Source organism: Pituophis catenifer, unplaced genomic scaffold (genome assembly GCF_029215685.1).
Source record: "Pituophis catenifer annectens isolate HBS135680 unplaced genomic scaffold, rPitCat1.0.hap2 SCAF_6, whole genome shotgun sequence".
NCBI lineage: Eukaryota > Metazoa > Chordata > Lepidosauria > Squamata > Colubridae > Pituophis > Pituophis catenifer.
This window is the reverse complement of record NW_027256886.1, coordinates 74,199,815-74,217,623: the sequence shown is the minus strand read 5'-3', so window position 1 is coordinate 74,217,623 and position 17,809 is coordinate 74,199,815. Positions and strand designations below refer to the sequence as shown.

General features: G+C 40.2%; 1 protein-coding gene across 1 annotated transcript in view; it reads right to left on the bottom strand.

Annotated features, from left to right (window-relative positions):
- SPOCK2 (SPARC (osteonectin), cwcv and kazal like domains proteoglycan 2) overlaps positions 1-17,245 on the bottom strand; it is a 50,955-nt gene extending 33,710 nt beyond the window's left edge. The window contains exons 1-4 of the mRNA XM_070946304.1: positions 17,216-17,245; positions 13,315-13,360; positions 4,282-4,396; positions 531-645 (exon numbers count right to left, since the gene is read on the bottom strand). Coding sequence (XP_070802405.1) covers positions 531-645; positions 4,282-4,396; positions 13,315-13,360; positions 17,216-17,245 — 306 coding nt within the window. The remainder of the gene's footprint in view (positions 1-530; positions 646-4,281; positions 4,397-13,314; positions 13,361-17,215) is intronic.
- Positions 17,246-17,809: the final 564 nt, after the last annotated feature.

The window sequence follows — 17,809 nt, the reverse complement described above, 5'->3', positions numbered from 1 at the left end:
AGCTACAGGTAGTCCTCGACTTACAACAGTTCATTTAGTTACAACGGCACTGAAAAAAGTGACTTACGGCCATTTTCCCACAACCATTACAGCATCTTCACGGTCACATGATCAAAATCTGGATGCCTGGCAACTGACTCATATTTATGACAGCTGCAGTGTCCTGGATCGTGTGATCCCTTTTTGAGACCTTCTGTCAAACAAACTCATTGGGGAAGCCAGATTCACTTAATGATGGTGTTACTAGCTGAACAAATGCAGTGATTCACCCAAGAACTGTGGCAAGAAAATGGGGCAAAACTCACTGAACAAATGTTTCAGTTAGCAACGTAAATTTTGGGGCTCAATTGTGGTCATAACTCGAGGACTGTCTGTACTGTACATGCGAATGTTCACGTCCTCTCACTGATCCCAAGAAAAATACCCAATCTGTTATAAAGTAGGCTGATCCTCTGCAAGCCCAAAGCTCTCCCTCCCTCTACTCCCCATCCCTGCTTATTTTCAGGGTCAAATATTGTTGTCTTCCTTACCACAGAGCTGTAGGTATGGCCGTCGGAGCCACAGACGGAGGCAAGCTGGGTCATGTGACAAGGTTTGCACAGGTTCTCCTTGTTTCCATGGAGCTTCACGGCAGGCTGTTTGATTCTGTGCCCGTGCACCAGGCAGAGAGAAAAGAGAAAGAGCAATGCACATTAAAAAAGCATGGCTTAGATCAACTTCTCTCCTTCTTGGGGTTTTGGGAAGGTGAAATGCTCCTAATTCACAGGCTGGAGGAGGAAGCTCCAGACGGGGCACAAAGGATCTCACTGCAATGTTAACACCCTTGAAGAGAAGTCACCAAGGTCTTTCCCCAACTTGGTGCTCTCCAGAGGTGTTGTGAACACAGGTTTACAGATTCCCAACCAGCATGCGAATGGGAATTATGAAGTCTGTTAATCTTGACACCTCCAAAGGTTGACTAAAGTTGCCTCGTGGTCCTGAAGAGAACAGACACATATCAAGGGAAGTGTTTCATACAGAGATGGTATTCACTTACCTTTGCTACCGGTTTGCAAATGTGAGCGCATACACCACCCCTGTGCATGTGCAGAGCCTTCCGCACATCTGCAGAGCCTTCCGCGCATACGCAGAGCATCAAAAACGGGACATGATGACTTCCGGGCGGGTGGGCGGAGCCTCCCGCAGCTGCCGCTACCAGTTCGCCCAAACCGGCTGATAGAACTGGCTGAATATCACCACTGGTTTCATAGCAGTAGTGAAAGGCAACGATTCATCTCTAAACTTCCAACGACATGATTTAATCATGGTGGAAGAGACACCATGATGTCTTTGAGGAGAAAGGAAAGGGAGGTGAACTTTGTTGAATCAGTCTAGCAGGTCATGTGAAGAAAGCAGAAGGTTTCTCGGGGATCTAGGGGTTGCCATGGGACAACTCACTGCAGGACAATTCAATGCTGTGTTAATTGTTTCATTCAGTTACTTTTATTATTGGGGACCATGTTTTTGTCCAAGTTATCGTAACTCTTGTATTTCTGGACTGACTTTCTGAATTTTATTATTATTGGCCATAGTTCCGTTGATGTTGTGGTCCACCAGCAGCCTGTGGAGTTGGCAGCGGAGTTGGACAGTGAGGAGGCTGGGGAGGACAATGGGCCAGTCCTGGAATCAGGGGAAGGCCTGGACGAGGGCTCTGAATCGGCAGCAGAGATGGGACCAGGGCCATCTGGGAACGATGCACGGACTCCGGAGCCTCCAGAGGCAGATAGCAGAGAGGCAAAGGAACAGGAGGAGCCTGTGCACGCATGCAAAGAGCTGTCAGAAGGCAAGAGCAGCTAAAGCAAAAAGGACGACTTGGGAGTAAGGCCAGGAGATGATTGGCCCCTCCCATAAGGCTTAAAAGAGCAACAAAGGCTCTTGGGCTCTTTGTAGGAAACCACCTTGCTACATTTGTTTCTTGTCAGCATCTCTTGTTTCTGAACTTCGTGGGGCTTTGCCAAGAAAAGCCTTTGGCAGGATGCCAAAGAAGACAAACGTTTGTGATAAGGCCGAAGGACTTTTAAGAAAAAGGACCTGTTTTGGAATTAATTTGGACTAAGCTAAGAATGAATAAATTCTCAGCTGTTCTAATAAAATATGTTTGTTTAGGAATGATTGTGCCTGGTACTAACTACTTGGGCCTAGGTCACAACAGTTAACTTAATTTAACTTTTGTATTTGTTGAATTGTCCTGTGGTGATTTGTTCCATGGCAACTTGGCCACAGTTAGTTGGCCATGACAAATTGTCCCATTCTATGTCTCAGCCATAGGTAAAGGTGTGCACCTTTCTTTCTCTGTGACATTTTTTTTCTTAACTTTAAAAAGATACAAGATGAAAGGTTGGCATTCCTTTTATTTATTCAGGACAGGATGTGGCAATATCTTATTTCCTTCTTCAGTAAAAGTGTACACGTTCCCAGATTCCAAGTCACAGAAGACCAACAGCACTAGATGGCAAATATCATTAACACTTTTATCAAACTGAAGGAATAATTTTGAACTTCTTAGATTAGGGTCTCCCAATCTTGGTTCCTCAGATGTTAGGCATCAAAAGTACAACTTCCTAGCACCTCTTCTAAGTCATCCGGGGGGGATGGGACCAAAAATATCAGTTCTCTGATTTGAGGTGGGAAGGAAAGGTTTAAGAGACATAAAATGTGGCATTTGATATACTATGCTAACTCTTAATCTGGCTAATGTTGCATACAGCTCTCTAAAGGATAATGAAATAGAAGTTCAACATCATCTATAAACCCAGAATTAATTAATTAATTAATTAATTAATTAATCCATTCATTCATTTACCCATTCAATCATTCATTCACCCATCACTTTTCTACCCTGTTTTCCCCCAAAATAAGACATCCCCTGATAATAAGCCCAATCAGGCTTTTGAGTGCATGGCAATAAGGCCAAGCATTTATTTCAGGGTTCAAAAAAATATAAGACAGGGACCTTATTTTTGGGGAAACACGGTACCTCACCCCACCAAAATAATGGTACAACAACTGCTCTCCAATTTTGAACAAATAACAAAATCTTTAAAAAAAAATCCTTTTAAACACTTCTCTCAATTTCCATCTAACATATAGTAAGTTGTTAAGTGTAAATAATTTTATATTTAAAAAGCTACAATATATCTCTGGACAAATTCAATCTAATCCTCAAATCCTATGGACAAAAGCTGTTTGTTCTTCTTGCTTTGATCAATGGTTTTCAAGCTTCTGGAATCCATGGCAAAATATGTAATGTAGCAGGAGTTCTTTGGTACACCAAAAATTATTAATTGTATGTATGTACATATATATATATATATATATATGTATGTATGTATGTATGTATGTATATGTATGTGTATGTATGTATGTGTGTGTGTGTATGCATGTAGGTATGTATGTATGTATATATATATATATATATATATGTATGTGTATGTATGTGTGTGTGTGTGTATGTATGTATGTATGTATGTATGTATGTATGTATGTATGCATTTTTAAATAGACCCAGTTCAGGAGGAAGGAATATCTGCACTGTATTGAATATATGGATTATTAAAATATACATACTACAACAACAACAAAATAACACAAGACAAAAATCTCCTGGCATACAAGAAACAAGACCATGACAACACTTGTGTGCTACAACACATAGGTTGAGAATCACTGGTTTAGACTATTATATGAAGGATTTGGTTATTTCTGCCCTGAATGTCAATAACTCCACCTTCTCTAGAGTGGTCATAAATCCAACTGGCCTTAAAATATTTGCTTACAGATAGTCCTCGATGTACAACCACAACGGAGTCCAACATTTCCGTTGCTGAGCCAGACAATTGTTAGGTGAGTTTTGCCCCATTTTATGAGGTTGCTTGTCACATTTGTTAAGTGAATCACTGCAGTTGTTAAATTAGCAACACGGTTGCTAAGTGAATTTGGCTTCCCCATTGACATTGCTTGCCAGAAGGTCGCAAAAGGGGATCACGTGACCCCGGGACATTGCAAATGTCATAAATGTGAGTCAGTTGCCAAGCTTCTCAATTTTGATCATGTGACCATGAGGATGCTGCAATGGTCATAAGTGTGAAAAACGGTCATAATCACCTTTTCCAGTATTGTTGTAACTTTGAACGATCCCTAAATGAACTGTTGTAAGTCGAGGACTATCTTTATATCAAAAAAATATCTGAAAAGCCAAATCACTCAATCAGGAATTAATGTATAACTTAATGGATTTCTTACCGGTGCTCCAGTTTTTTGCGACTGATACACATGGCCCTCTGGTAACCCTGGGCAATGCACACCTTATGCCGGCTGCATTTGATCTTCTGGCAAGGATCTTTTGTGGTGTCCAGACCTAAAGCAAGCGGCAAAGAGAACACGTGTCATCCTACACTAAGTGTGGGATCCAAAATACCACTCACCCTAACAGAATAAGAGTTAGAAGGGATCTTGGAGGCCTTCTAGTCCAACCCCTGGCTCAGGCAGGAAACCCTATACCAGTGATGGCGAACCTGTGGCACGTGTGCCACAGGTGGCCATATCTGTGGGCACGTGAGTATTGCCCTAGCTCAGAAGGTTTCTAGGAGCCTGGGGAGGGCGAAAAACGGGTCTTCCGGTCCCATCGGAAGTCGGGAAACGGGCTGTTACTGGCCTCCGGAGGGCCTCCGGGGGGGAGTAGGGAAGGCCGTTTTCGCCCTCCCCAGGCTCCAAGAAAGCTTCTGGAGCTTGGGGAGGACAAAAAACGGGCCTACCAGGCCCACCGTGCCATCGTGTGCCAAAAGCACAGGGAGCGCTAACCCTAACCCTAACCTTTTAGAGACCGAGTGCAACCCAAAACCCACTTATTTATTGTAAAGTGCCAACACGGCACACTTAAACCTGAATAATGAGGTTTTGCTACCTAAAATAATGATAAACAAGGCAGAGTTCAGCTAATTGTCCTAAGAAAAACATGATAAATGCACTTTTATGCCCCTTCATTTTTTTCTGCTTTTGAAATACTACGTTTAGCAACAATAAAAAGCAATAAAAAGGAAAAAACTTTTGTAATATAATTTCTCTTTCCCTCCCTCTCTCTTTCCCCCTCTCTCTTCCCCTCTCTCCCTCTCTCTTTCCCTCCATCCCTCTCTCTTCCCCTCCTGCTTTTTCTCTCTCTCTCTTTCCCTTCCTCCCTCTCTTTCTCTCTCTCTTCCCCTCCCTCTCTCTCTCTTTCCCTCCCTCTCTCTCTTCCCCTCTCTTCCTCTCTCTTTCCCTCCATCCCTCTCTCTCTTTCCCTCCTGCTTTCTCTCTCTCTCTCTTTCCCTCCCTCCCTCTCTTTCTTTCTCTCTCTTCCCCTCCCTCTCTCTCTCTTCCCCTCCTTCCCTCTCTCTTCCCCTCTCTTCCTCTCTCTTTCCCTCCATCTCCCCCCTCTCTCCTTCCCTACCTCCCCCTCTCTCCCCCCGCTGTGGGAGAAACATGATGGAACTGGACTGGGGCAATGGTGTGCATGCCCGCAGAGAGAGCTCTGAGTGCTACTTCTGGCAGGCGTGCCATAGGTTTGTCACGACTGACCTAGACTGTCATCTAACATGCTATAGGCAATCCTAGTTACATAGTGCAGTGCTGTTTTATACAACAATCTCAGGAACTGGAAGTCACCTCATGATTTGTTTTAAAAACAGTCTGATTGTCAATTTTGTTTCCCTTTTCTAATACCCTGGCTGCCATTTATAATATTCAAATGATGTAGCCACATTATTTATTCATGTGTTGAATTTATATCCTGATCCTATTTCAATATAAGCTAAAATGCTGTGGAAGAAATTGCATTTGTTCAGTGTAGGAGATCTCAAGGACTTGTATTCGCTAGCTAAGTGCACCTCTGAATATTTGGTTAATAGGTAAATAAGTGGATCCACATCCTTACATGGAGATGCTCGCTCACAAGTACAAAGGTTTCTTGGTTTTGCAAAGAGCATATATCTGCAAACCACTGTTTCTCAAACTTGGGAACCTTAAGATGCATGGACTTCAACTCCCAGAATTCCCCAGCCAGTAAATGGCCAAGTTCCACCATTTTCAGCTGCCACCTTACGCTTGCTTGTGCTTCGCTACCATGCGGTGACAGTCTGCCATGAAGTCTGAGGAAAGTGGATGGGAGGAGGAATGCTTGGGGGGAAAATGAAAGTAACTGCTGCATCTCCCAGAGACACTGCCTCAAGGTCACCCAGCTGGGAGAAGGCAACTGCTTACCAATCTATGCTTGAACTGACCATTCCAAAATCTTGCTTGAAACTGACTGGTCGTGGGGGGGAGGGGAGGAATCAGCGATGGGAGGCTGAATTTAGAGATTTTGGTGCGCAATTCACAGTTCTGGCTATGCATTGCTGCAATACACTTGACTTCTAATAAAACTATGCTTTTCTCAGCAAATGGAGCCAATTTCTATTTAGAGGTGTAAGTGGTGGCAGGTCTGACAACCAGAATGAATGAAAACAACTTATATTGTTTCCCATCTTCAATCATAACCCATATTATAGTTTGGATTAAAAAAAAACACAGGAAACAGTAACTGTGGATAAGAGCATGGTCACGAACATCTGAATCTGGATCAGAGACATTTAGGCTCAAAATTTAAGCACTGTAAGTAATCATCATGACTCGATCTAGAAATATAAAAAATCCCCCATTTGCTCTGATCCAGCAAGACCGATCGGTTTATCAGAAGTCTCCCAAGGCATGTAGCCGCTGACTGAAAAGATATCTCTGCCACGGAATGACAGCGCTTATCCATAATATCATATTGTACTGACAGCACAAATCTCTTGAGGTTAACCAATAACCCAAATTTGCAGGGCCTCCAGTTACATATCACTAATTGCCTGCAATAATTGTTAGATTTGGATCGCAAACAACACTCGGATCTAGCTTTTAGACTTCCCAATTTCATTGGCAAAATAAAATGAATCTGTGAGTTTGTAGCCAGCAAATATTACAGGCAGAGAAAGGCTGTCAGGCAGATGCTCTCGCACAATTTTCTGAAGCTCAGGGAAAAAAAACACACCCTAATATTCCAGGAAAGTCAAGACATGCTTTAGATTGAACTGAATCTCACAAGCTGATGAAAGGATTAGTGATTGAATGCTTCCTCTTCAATTTAGCCCTGGAAGTTCCTTTTTTTAAAAATGTCGACATCTCACGTACCAAGTCTGCCAATGCCGGTAATTGATGAGCCTAAATATTCTCACTGCTTGAATATATGAAGCTGCTTTGTAGTAAGATAAATCTTGGTCTGCCTAGCTCAGTAAGGTCTTTCTACAGTAGCTTCCCTTACCTAATAATAGGTACCTGGATGGAATACATTTCCCATCATCCCCAACACCATGGTCATAGATATCTAGGAATTTAGTTAGCCAGTCAACAAAGGCTACTGCAATTATATAATGTTGGACTTGATGGGCAGATTATGGTATTCCACTTTATTGAGAAGTTCAAAACTATTTAGAAGCAATCAATTATTATTCTGGCTCTGCCATATAATCCAGGAACTAACAGAAGATGAAGCTATCATCTACAAGATCTGGAAGCTAAGGAGCCATCTTTCTCCTTTTCTTCAGACGTCTTAAATATCAACCTTTTGAGAAAGATTTTTTTTCTTTATATTAAATAAAAAAATGACTGAAATGTTTGTACAGTCTTTCAACTTACAGGACCAAAATGGTACCAGCCAGATATTAATTTTCAATGGTGCTGATAAACTTTATGAAAGCTGCACCTGCCAACAGTTATCCAGACCTGGCTATAATTTGTCTTGACTACTGCAGTGGGTTTTAAGAGAGACTAATCCTGAAGAGCAGTCAGAAGGTTTAACCGGTATAACAGTTAGCATCTTAGCTGCTAAGGGATACCCAGGCTGGGACTATATCATTCCTGTTGTGATCCAGGCCCACGTAGTTGATATTAAATGCAAAAAACAAACAGATTTTATTAAAACAGCTGAGAATTAACTCATTCTCAGCGTATTCTAAATTAAATGAAAGCAAAGTCCTCAAAACACCAGTCTTTAATTTATCTCTGACCTTGGGATAATTAGGCAAACTGCCAAAGGCTTTTCTTGGCAACAGTTCAGGAACAGAAGAAATAACTGCCCTGAGTCTCCGGAGAAGGGCGGCATATAAATCAAATTAAAAAAAAAAAAAAAAAACTACAGCCAAACAAGAAGCAATTCTCTCAACGGTTGTTTTCCGGCAAAGAGGCCAAGAGCCATTGCTGGTCTTTTAAGCCTCATGGGAGGGTCCAATCATCTTTTGGCCCTACTCCCGAGTCGTCCTCTCTGCTTTAGCTGCTCCTGCCTTCTGGCAGCTCTTCTCATACGTGCATTAGGAACAGGCTCCTCCTGTTCCTCTGCCTCTCTACTGTCAGCCTCTGGAGGCTCCGAAGTCCGCACATCACTCCCCGATGGCCCTGGCCCCATCTCTGCCTCCGATGCAGAGCCCTCATCTGGGCCTTCCCCAGCCTCCAGGACTGGCCCATGTTCTTCCTCAGCCTCATCGCTGTCTGACTCCGCTGCCAGCTCTGCAGGCTGCTGGTGGACCACAACAATTCCCAGTACAGGTAGTCCTTGACTTACGACCACAATTGAGCCCAAAATTTCTTTTGCTAAGTGAGACAGTTGTTAAGTGAGGTTTGCCTCATTTTATGACCTTTCTTGCCACATTGGTTAAGTGACTCACTGCAGTTGTTAAGTTAGTAACACGATTGTTAAGTGACTCTGGTTTCCCCATTGATTTGGCTTGTCAAAAGGTCGCAAAAGGGGATCATATGACCCTGGGACACTGCAAGCGTCATAAGTATGAGTCAGTTGCCAGGCATCTCACTTTTGATCATGTGACCATGGGGATGCTATAATGGTCCTAAGTGTGAAAAACAGTCATAAAGTCACTTTTTTCAGTGCCTTTCTAACTTCGGTCAGTAAATGAACTGTTGTAAATCAAGGACTACCTATATTTAAAATAAATGTCTGTCAGTGGTTTTCCAAGTTCAGCTCAAAGTTCTATTCAATTTAAGATATAAAGCTCTAAACAAATTGAAGCTGGACTGTCTAAGGAATTGTTTGTTGTGCTATAAACATGCCAAGTTATCAAAGGTAATTTAGAAATAAATGAGAGAGAAAATACAAACAAATGAATAAAACTCCTTCCTCCCTTCTAAGCAGCAAAACAGTAAAACTGAAGCTTATTTGACCGAAATGTATATGAACAGCAAAGCTCTTGTACATATACAGAAAGCCAATATTGTACGATTCAGTTACTTTATATTATGCTAAGTATTCATTTTTTTTAAAATGAAAGAATGTGTTTTTAAATCAAAAGCTAAACAGGAAAAAGGAAAAATGGCCAAGCGGGTATCCAATGGCATTGTGGCTCCCAAGAACGTTATCCTACAGACCACTTGTACCTTTAAGGAAATCATCAAACAATCCATTCATATTGCATTGTCTCCTTATGTACGGTTAGCGGAACAAGAAGAAGGGGCAAGCAGATAGGGGCCCAGGCAGAAATTTTGGAAATTAGGCAGTGGAAGAGGGTAGAGATGGGAGAAATACCTAGATTGAATAATCAAGAAGCAGTTACAGATAGAGATAAAGCTCCCAGAGAGGAATGTGAGAGGCAAATTAAAAAAAGCATAGCAACTAAAGTATTGAAGCGGGCAAGAGACAATGGATAGATGATTTCTTTTCTTTTCTTTATCATTGTTCTGATTTGCTTTTCCTTTTCTCTCTCTCTTTCTCTCTTACTTTCTTTTTTTTTTAGGTAGATGGCACGACTAGAAGCTAGATAGGATAGAAAGAAAATGCTTTTCAGTAAAAGGTGACATGATTAAAAGTTAGAATAAGTGATAGAAATAAGAGAAGGGGGGACGTTAGTGTAGACACTGTTATATAATAAAATAAAAGTAACAAGAGAAAACATGGAATAATTGAATAATGATAGATTGCAACTTATTATCATTGTGTATTATTATTAGAAATACATAAGTTGATTGAATGTAATAACTATGACTAATTTTACTAGTTTTATTTGTATTAGAATGTATGACACTCAGGTGCCACACTGTTCACGCACTGATGTGATATGTTTGTAAAAAAAGAAAAAAGAAGAAGAAAAAGAGAAAAGGGCAAGCAAAGAACACGCTGGCTTGTTAACATCAAATCTGATGCAAAGTTGAACATACAACAATTGAAAGAAGCTGTTGTGGCTCCGTTACCTGAGCCTGTGTCATCGGCAGGAGAGGACTCTGAGAGTGAAGGAGAGGAGTTGGCAAGGCCTCCCTCTCCAGGACCCTCCTCTCTGGCAATGCCTTCGGTGTCCACCGAAGGGCAAGAGATAGGGCCGGGGCCAAGCACGTCCACGCAGCCACAGATGGACAGTGATGAGGGTAATGAGTCTTGGCTGGATCCACGCCAGCATCGCAGAGATAAGTGTGCACAACAGAAGAAAAGGCGTGCCCGAGATTAGGCTGAGTCACTGGGCCACACCCCACAGAATATAAAAGGGAACATGGTGGCCAGTCAAACCTTGTGACAAACAAAGCTGAAAGCTTCCACGCCATTCTGCATTGCTGGACTTTTGCTATAGACTTTGCTGGATTATCTCTGGACTTGTTTGTAATTATTGAGCTGTTTCTTTTGATGTACCAGAAGTGGGGAGAAGTTATCTCTCCTCTTCGTAAATAATAAACTCTTGGCAGGCAGCCACTAGGTTGTTGCCAAGTTCCGTTATCATAAGGAAAAGGATTTTGCCGGCTGGTTTGGTCTTTAACTCTTGAACTTCTGTTGGTGTGTGTGCGTGTGGGACGGGGACAGAACAGAAGCTGTGCTAGACAGCGCAGCATGGAGAGCACTTGCCTATAAAGTCACCAAGAGCTGGACACAACAAAATGGCTAAAAAACAACATTTCATTTCTTCCATAAAATGTATCACCCTCTTTTATTTTATTTATTTATTTATTATTATAATGTGGGCGTTTACTCAAAATTCACCGCTTTGCTTCTGCTGAACAAACTTCTCATTTCCTACACTGTACACCTGCTCAGTATTTTTGGACCAACGGATTGTGAAATCTCAACTCCAAGATGCTAGCAAATAAATGGCAAAAGGAAAGGAAGCCAAGAACCGTAAACTGTAACCTATATAAAAATATAAACTGCACAGATATAAAAATGGTTGGCTTCCATCACTCACATAAACCATAATCCCGTTCCCACAGCCGCTAGCCTTGTCAAACCTCCATCAGCAGGCATTGTCCATGATCACAGTAAATATTTGTCAGAGTCTGCAGCAATCTAGCCAGCACACAAGTAAATAATTCAGCAGGATTAATTTATAGAAGAAACTTCTTTATATACAGTAATATAAAGCATGATGCATGTATACAATACTCATGTAGCAGAAGCCAGAACCAGAACTCAGAATTCAGAATCCAGAAGCACAGACACAATCATAGAAGCCTTATATGTATATACAGACCAGTGAAACTAAGCCACGCCCAGGCTCTGAGCCATCTCCCATTGCTCACAACAGACCCTGTTTCTTAGTCACCAAACAGTTCCCATTGGCTGACTTGTTGTTATGGCTATTCCAGCTCATAATTTTTTATACACTGACAATATTTTCAGAATTCAAAGTACATGCATATGTTTTCAATAAGCAAAGCACCTAGTCCTAGCATCTTATGAGCTCCAGAACCAGAATAGAGCTAGCAAAATTACATTGCATTGGTAAACCTTTCCTGTTGGCCTGGTAGATAGCAACAGGTTGGTTGAGCCACCCTAATCAATCAGTGCTTAAGAGGTCTTTTCTGTTTTGGTGGGCCTTGAGATACTTCTATAATGGAGAAACTTGCTTTTTCAGTTTTTCTTTCTCTTTCTTCCTTTTGAAGGACAAAGACTGGGACTTTGGAGATTGCCCGATATGATGGACTGGTTAAATTAGTTTAACCTTATGCTTGGTTGTGTTTGTTGGGGGCAAAATTTAACCTCCTGGGAATTAACTAGTTAGGTTAATATGACTCATTTTCACCGGAACTGAGTTTTGTCCAAATTTCAGGCAATAATGAATTCTTTCCAAACAACAGAGTTATTTATTTGATTAAACTGTCTGAAGAATGTTCTCTCTTCCCTTCAATATTGATTTATTGGTAAAGTAAACTCTGTCATGAACAAATTTGTTTTTGGTCTCGAAAATCTTTGTTTTTGCCATTTAGCAGACATTCCGCCTTACTAAACACCTGCCCCACCAAAAAACTAAATCAATGGTTTACTGCAGCCCCACCACACTTAACAAACAAAGGACTAGCACTTCGATTGTACAATAATCTAACAAGGAGTATAATCTCCATTAAAAATGACAGGGCTTACTTTTGAATAGACCTGTATAGGATTGAACTGCAGTTAATTAAAACCTGGAACACAATCTAAATTCACTCACAAAATAACCATGTATGAACAGCTATGGACAGCCAAGTCTATTGAATTCCAGAGCAGGGAAAGAAACAGTAAAAATAATCTGTGTCCCAGTCCCAATTCAATCATTTTGAGGATACACAATAGCAGGTAGATTGTATATGAATGGAAGTTGTAACAGTTGGAACTCTGGAGTTCAAAATGCAATGTTAATGCCCAAAGGATTTTTTTTTTATTATTGTTTATAGCAAATCCCAAGTACAAATATTCAACAGCATATTGTTAGAGGGCACTATAATTAAATTAACACAGGGAGAACTACAAGCCTCTGTGTTCCGTTTGTAATATATGTTATACAACAAGACTTTTTCCCAACACAATTGGAAAAAAGAAACAGAACAGGTCTATTACTAGAAAATATAAAACCACAAAGGAAGCCATTCAAGAGAGATGGCACTTGATATGTCCCAATATTTAAATTGGCTCTTTTCCAAAAAAAAAAAAAAAAGAAAGAAAGAAAGAAAAACCAAATGTTAAAGATAAAAAGGAAAATAATAGCCTTCATCTACAAGGAATGTTGCAATTTGTAAAATGCACTCCTGGCTGATAAAACAGAAGAAAGCAGAACATTTTTCTTTACATTTGTCTGTAGGATCATCCTGGCATGCAGTTATTTTCAAATGTTTACAGAATGGATAACAAGCAGTTCAATTTCTCTTCGGTCTCAGTAATTTGCAGTAATTTCTTTCCAAGCAACTTCAGCCATTTTTTTCTTGGAGGCAACAACACTAAAAAAAAAAAAAGCACTATAAAAAGGAGGAGAAAATTACCCTCATCTACTGGCTGATTATCTTCCCAGCTCTTGATGTAGTCATCCTGTTAGGGAGAAGGAAAAAAAGAACAAGTTAACTGTTAGACCATACAAAATGTCGGCAATAAAAAATCTGGTTATCCAGAAGGCCAGGTAAATCAAAAGTGTTGGTCAATTCCCAGGGACAACTCTCACCCTGGTCACCACTTCTTTATCCTCTTACCATCGGGAAGGAGAGAGAAGCATGCTGCACAAACAGGCTGAAGAACAGTTTTTATCCGTGGGCTGTCAGACTCCTGAATGCGAAATAACATCATAACTACGTAGTATGATGGACTTGCAGGGCCGGTGCAACGTGTAACATGTTCACACTGATGCAATAGGACTGGGTGTTTTGTTAATATGATTTATTGGGTTAGGGATTTTCTGTCTTCACTGTGAGTTGTATTGTGTTGGGTGTGTGTGTGCACTGAGGGAGCTCAACCAATCTCATTGTACATAGGTTGCGCACTGACAATAAAGATTTGAAATTTGAAATCTTGGGCACAGCATTATAGGACTGGAAGTAGGGGGAAATCTCTAGTTTTAACACATCCAAAGAGTACTGAATTGGGATAAACTGCATTAGAAGGAACATTAATTCAGAGGGTGCAATATCTGATACAGGTAGTCCTTGACTTACAACAGTATGTTTAGGGACCCTTTGAAGTTACAACATTCCTGAAAAAAAAGTGACTCATCACCGTTTTCACACTTTTGACTGTTGCAGCATCTCCATGGTCACATGATCAAAATCCAGACACTTGGCAACTGACTCATATTTATGATGGTTGCAGTGTCCCAGGTTCACGTGATCCCCTTTTGCGACCTTATGACAAGCAAAGTCAAAGGAGAAACCAGATTTCACTTTACAATCGTGTTACTAACTTGACAACTGTTGTGATTCCCTTAACGCCCATGGCAAGAAAGGTCACAAAATGGGGCAAAATTCACTTAATAACTGTCTCACTTAGCAATAGAAATTTTGAGCTCAATTGTGGTCATAAGTCAAGGACTATCTGTACTTTCTTGATAGACCTAATTCCAGAAACAGAAACCATGATCTGCCTAAGGTTTCTGTTGGATCTAATTTTGTTGCACAAGAAGAATGTAAAGGAGATTAAAAAGAAACCGCACAAAGAAAAGGAAATGGACAAAATCTAACCCAGGGAATCTGCCCATGTTCAATTAAGAATGTTTAAGCTAGGAGTTCCAGAACATCAGGCCGTATCCTCATCCCTCTTATAATTTTTAATGAGACTTTCCCAAAGTGGCAAGCCACAAAACAAAATAACAACCCATTGAAAATCAATTCAACATTTTCTGGTTTGAAAGTCTTGTGCAATTAAAGATAAACATGCTCACTTAGCCAGAAGAACAAAATAAAAATGGTTTAATGGTGCAGCCCTCGGGGTACAGGATTGCCACTCTGTTTCATCGCCAATCTTTTTTTTTTTTTTTTTGCTGAAGCTTAGAATTGATTGACGTGATACTTTTTGGAACATCACTGTGTGTTTTTTTTCCCCTCTCCTCAATTTCCACATGTGATCTTGTGTAGTTAAAAAAGCCACGTTTCCTAATTTAATTTCTATATGATGGAAACTGATAACCTTGCCATGGTGGTGAACAGTTTTACTAGTCTACTGGTAAAAGGAGAAAATTGTCAATAAGCAAAGGACAGCCATAAAAACATGCACATTTTTTTTTGCAAGACATGCTTGCGGAAGCTATTTGCAAGGGATCTGTGCAACCTTGTAGAACAACTTCCCCAGTCTACAAGATCTTTTGATTTACACTTAACATACTGACAGCATTGTCAACCTGCAACGTATTTTAAGAGAACCGGGCATCAAAACAAAAATGCTAACGTAAACCATCTACTTCAATGAGGAACTTGCAATGAGAATGAGAAAATGATCACAGAGACAAACGGTTGTCTGAAATGAAAAAGTTGCATTTATCTTAAGCGATGCCCTACATAACGTGTCATAATATTCATAGCTGTTTGCTTTTGTAAGCGAGATGGGGTGATGCCTGTGCTGGTTTTCATGCCGTCTTAAAGGTTATGATGGAAAACAAAGGGAAGTATGATGTCTAAAATAAGCTTTCTTTGCAATAGCTCAAAGGTGGCATTTCTGCCAAGCACCATTTTCTTTGAAGGGATGCGGGGGGAGAAGGAGGTGGGTGGACTTGAGTATAAAAGGAGATATTTTGACTCCAGGCAGCAGCCTCTTTAAGGGAAGATGACAAGGTGCTGCACATTGCTCTCCATTTCTCCTGCCAATCTTTAAAATTAGAGGCTGGCTTGGAGAGAGAAGCTTTTTGTTCCCATCCAAACAGCTTTTTTTTTTTTGGAAGTGTCAAAATTACTGCTTCTCAAAAGGACTGGATAGAAAGTAGCAAGAGGCCCGACTCAGATCTGTGAATTGGCTGTGGAGATGATTTGGAGACAGCACATAGACTTTCAGCAATTTGCGTTTTATCAGAATTTATACGCAATCCGCAGCAGGCAGGAGGGTCTGGCCAGTGGTGGGATTCAACTGGTGTAACAAACCGGTTAGCTGAGGCGCGGCAATCCACTCTGCCGCGCCTATCAGCTGGGCTTCAAACAAAGGAAATATAGGTCGGTATAGTGCAGGGGCGGGTGAGCTGGCCCAACTGATTGTTGGAGCGAACCAGTTTGCTCTCAGCTGATCGTCAAAACTACCGGTTCTCCCGAACCGGTCTGAACTGGTCTGAATCCCACCCCTGGGTCTAGCCAGTTTTTTATGGACTATGTTCCACCACTGAGAATGACCTTTAAAAGCAACCCAATCCAAAGCATTGTGTTAATTATTATTATTATTATTATTATTATTATTATTATTATTATTATTATTATTATTATTATTATTATTATTTGAATTTGTATACCACCCTACTCCCGAAGGACTCAGGGCAGTGAACAGCCAAATAAAATACATATAATACAAATGTTAAAAAACCATTAAAATACAATTAAATAATTGGCCTGGAAACGAAATTTAAAACACCCCAAATTCATAAGACAAATTTAAAATTTAAAAATTTTAAAAGTTATTACAAAAGTTTAAAAGAGAGGTTAGGCCAGACTAAGAGAAGACAAAAGGAAGGAAGATGGTACAGGACTGATAAAAAAAAAATCTATACTGACCTCCACCTCCTGGAAAATTCAGACCGCAGCAGACGGGCAGCAGAAAGAGAGAAAGAAAAAGAGAAGTGAAAAAAACCCCAAAAACCAACTCTTTGTGCACAAAAAAGCAAGTACAATATGATTAAAATGCATACCAGCAGGGCAAAGTAACCAATTGTTTTTTTTCTACAGCATAAATTTCTATTAACATCAGAATCCATTCTCCATAAATGATGTTTTTATTAACTATTCTGCTGGGGTCGTTTTATGGGGCCACCCGGAATCATGAATTTGAGATGGACAGCCATATAAATTGAAATAATAAATAAATAAATAAAGGTTTACTTTGATTTGTTTGTCCAGTTGAAGGGCATTAAGTCATTTGTAACAACAGCAGTGGGGGTCTTGGAAAGGAATATTAATCAAAACAGGACATTTGTTAAACAGCAACAACTTCCCCCAGAGGTTTTCTCCTGCCTTCGGGGCATGAAGTACAGAGTCCCAGCAGGCTCATCTGGAGTTGCGCAACGTATTTCATACTCTGACAATCCCAATAATCGGTACACTTGCTTATTTCTCCCTTTTCCTCTGCAAATAACCCTGAAGCATTACAGTACCAGCTTGATGTACTGCATGAGGAAACAGACATCAAATTGTAGCGTATGGATTGCATAATCTCTAAACAGGCTTTATCTATATAAATAATTGTATACAGGGGAATATGACTCACCCATTTTTTCCCAGTAAGCTTTTCAGCCATGTGTCTATGTAAGTATATGTGTGTGTGTGTATATATATATATATATATATATATATATATATATATATATATATATATATACACACACACACACACACACACACACACACACATATATACATATACATACATATATACACACACACATAAATATATAAATACACACACATAGAATAGAATAGAATAGAATAGAATAGAATAGAATAGAATAGAATAGAATAGAATAGAATAGAATAGAATTTTTTATTGGCCAAGTGTGATTGGACACACAAGGAATTTGTCTTGGTAATACGCTCTCAGTGTACATAAAAGAAAAGATAGGTTCATCAAGAATCATAAGGTACAACATTTAATGATAGTCATAGGGTACAAATAAGCAGTCAGGAAACAATATAAATATAAATCGTAAGGATACAAGCAACAAAATTACAATCATAAAGTGGAAGGAGATGGGTGGTGGGAACGATGAGATTAACAGTAGTGCAGACTTAGTGAATAGTTTGACAGTGTTGAGGGAATTATTTGTTTAGCAGAGTGATGACATTCGGGAAAAAACTGTTCTTG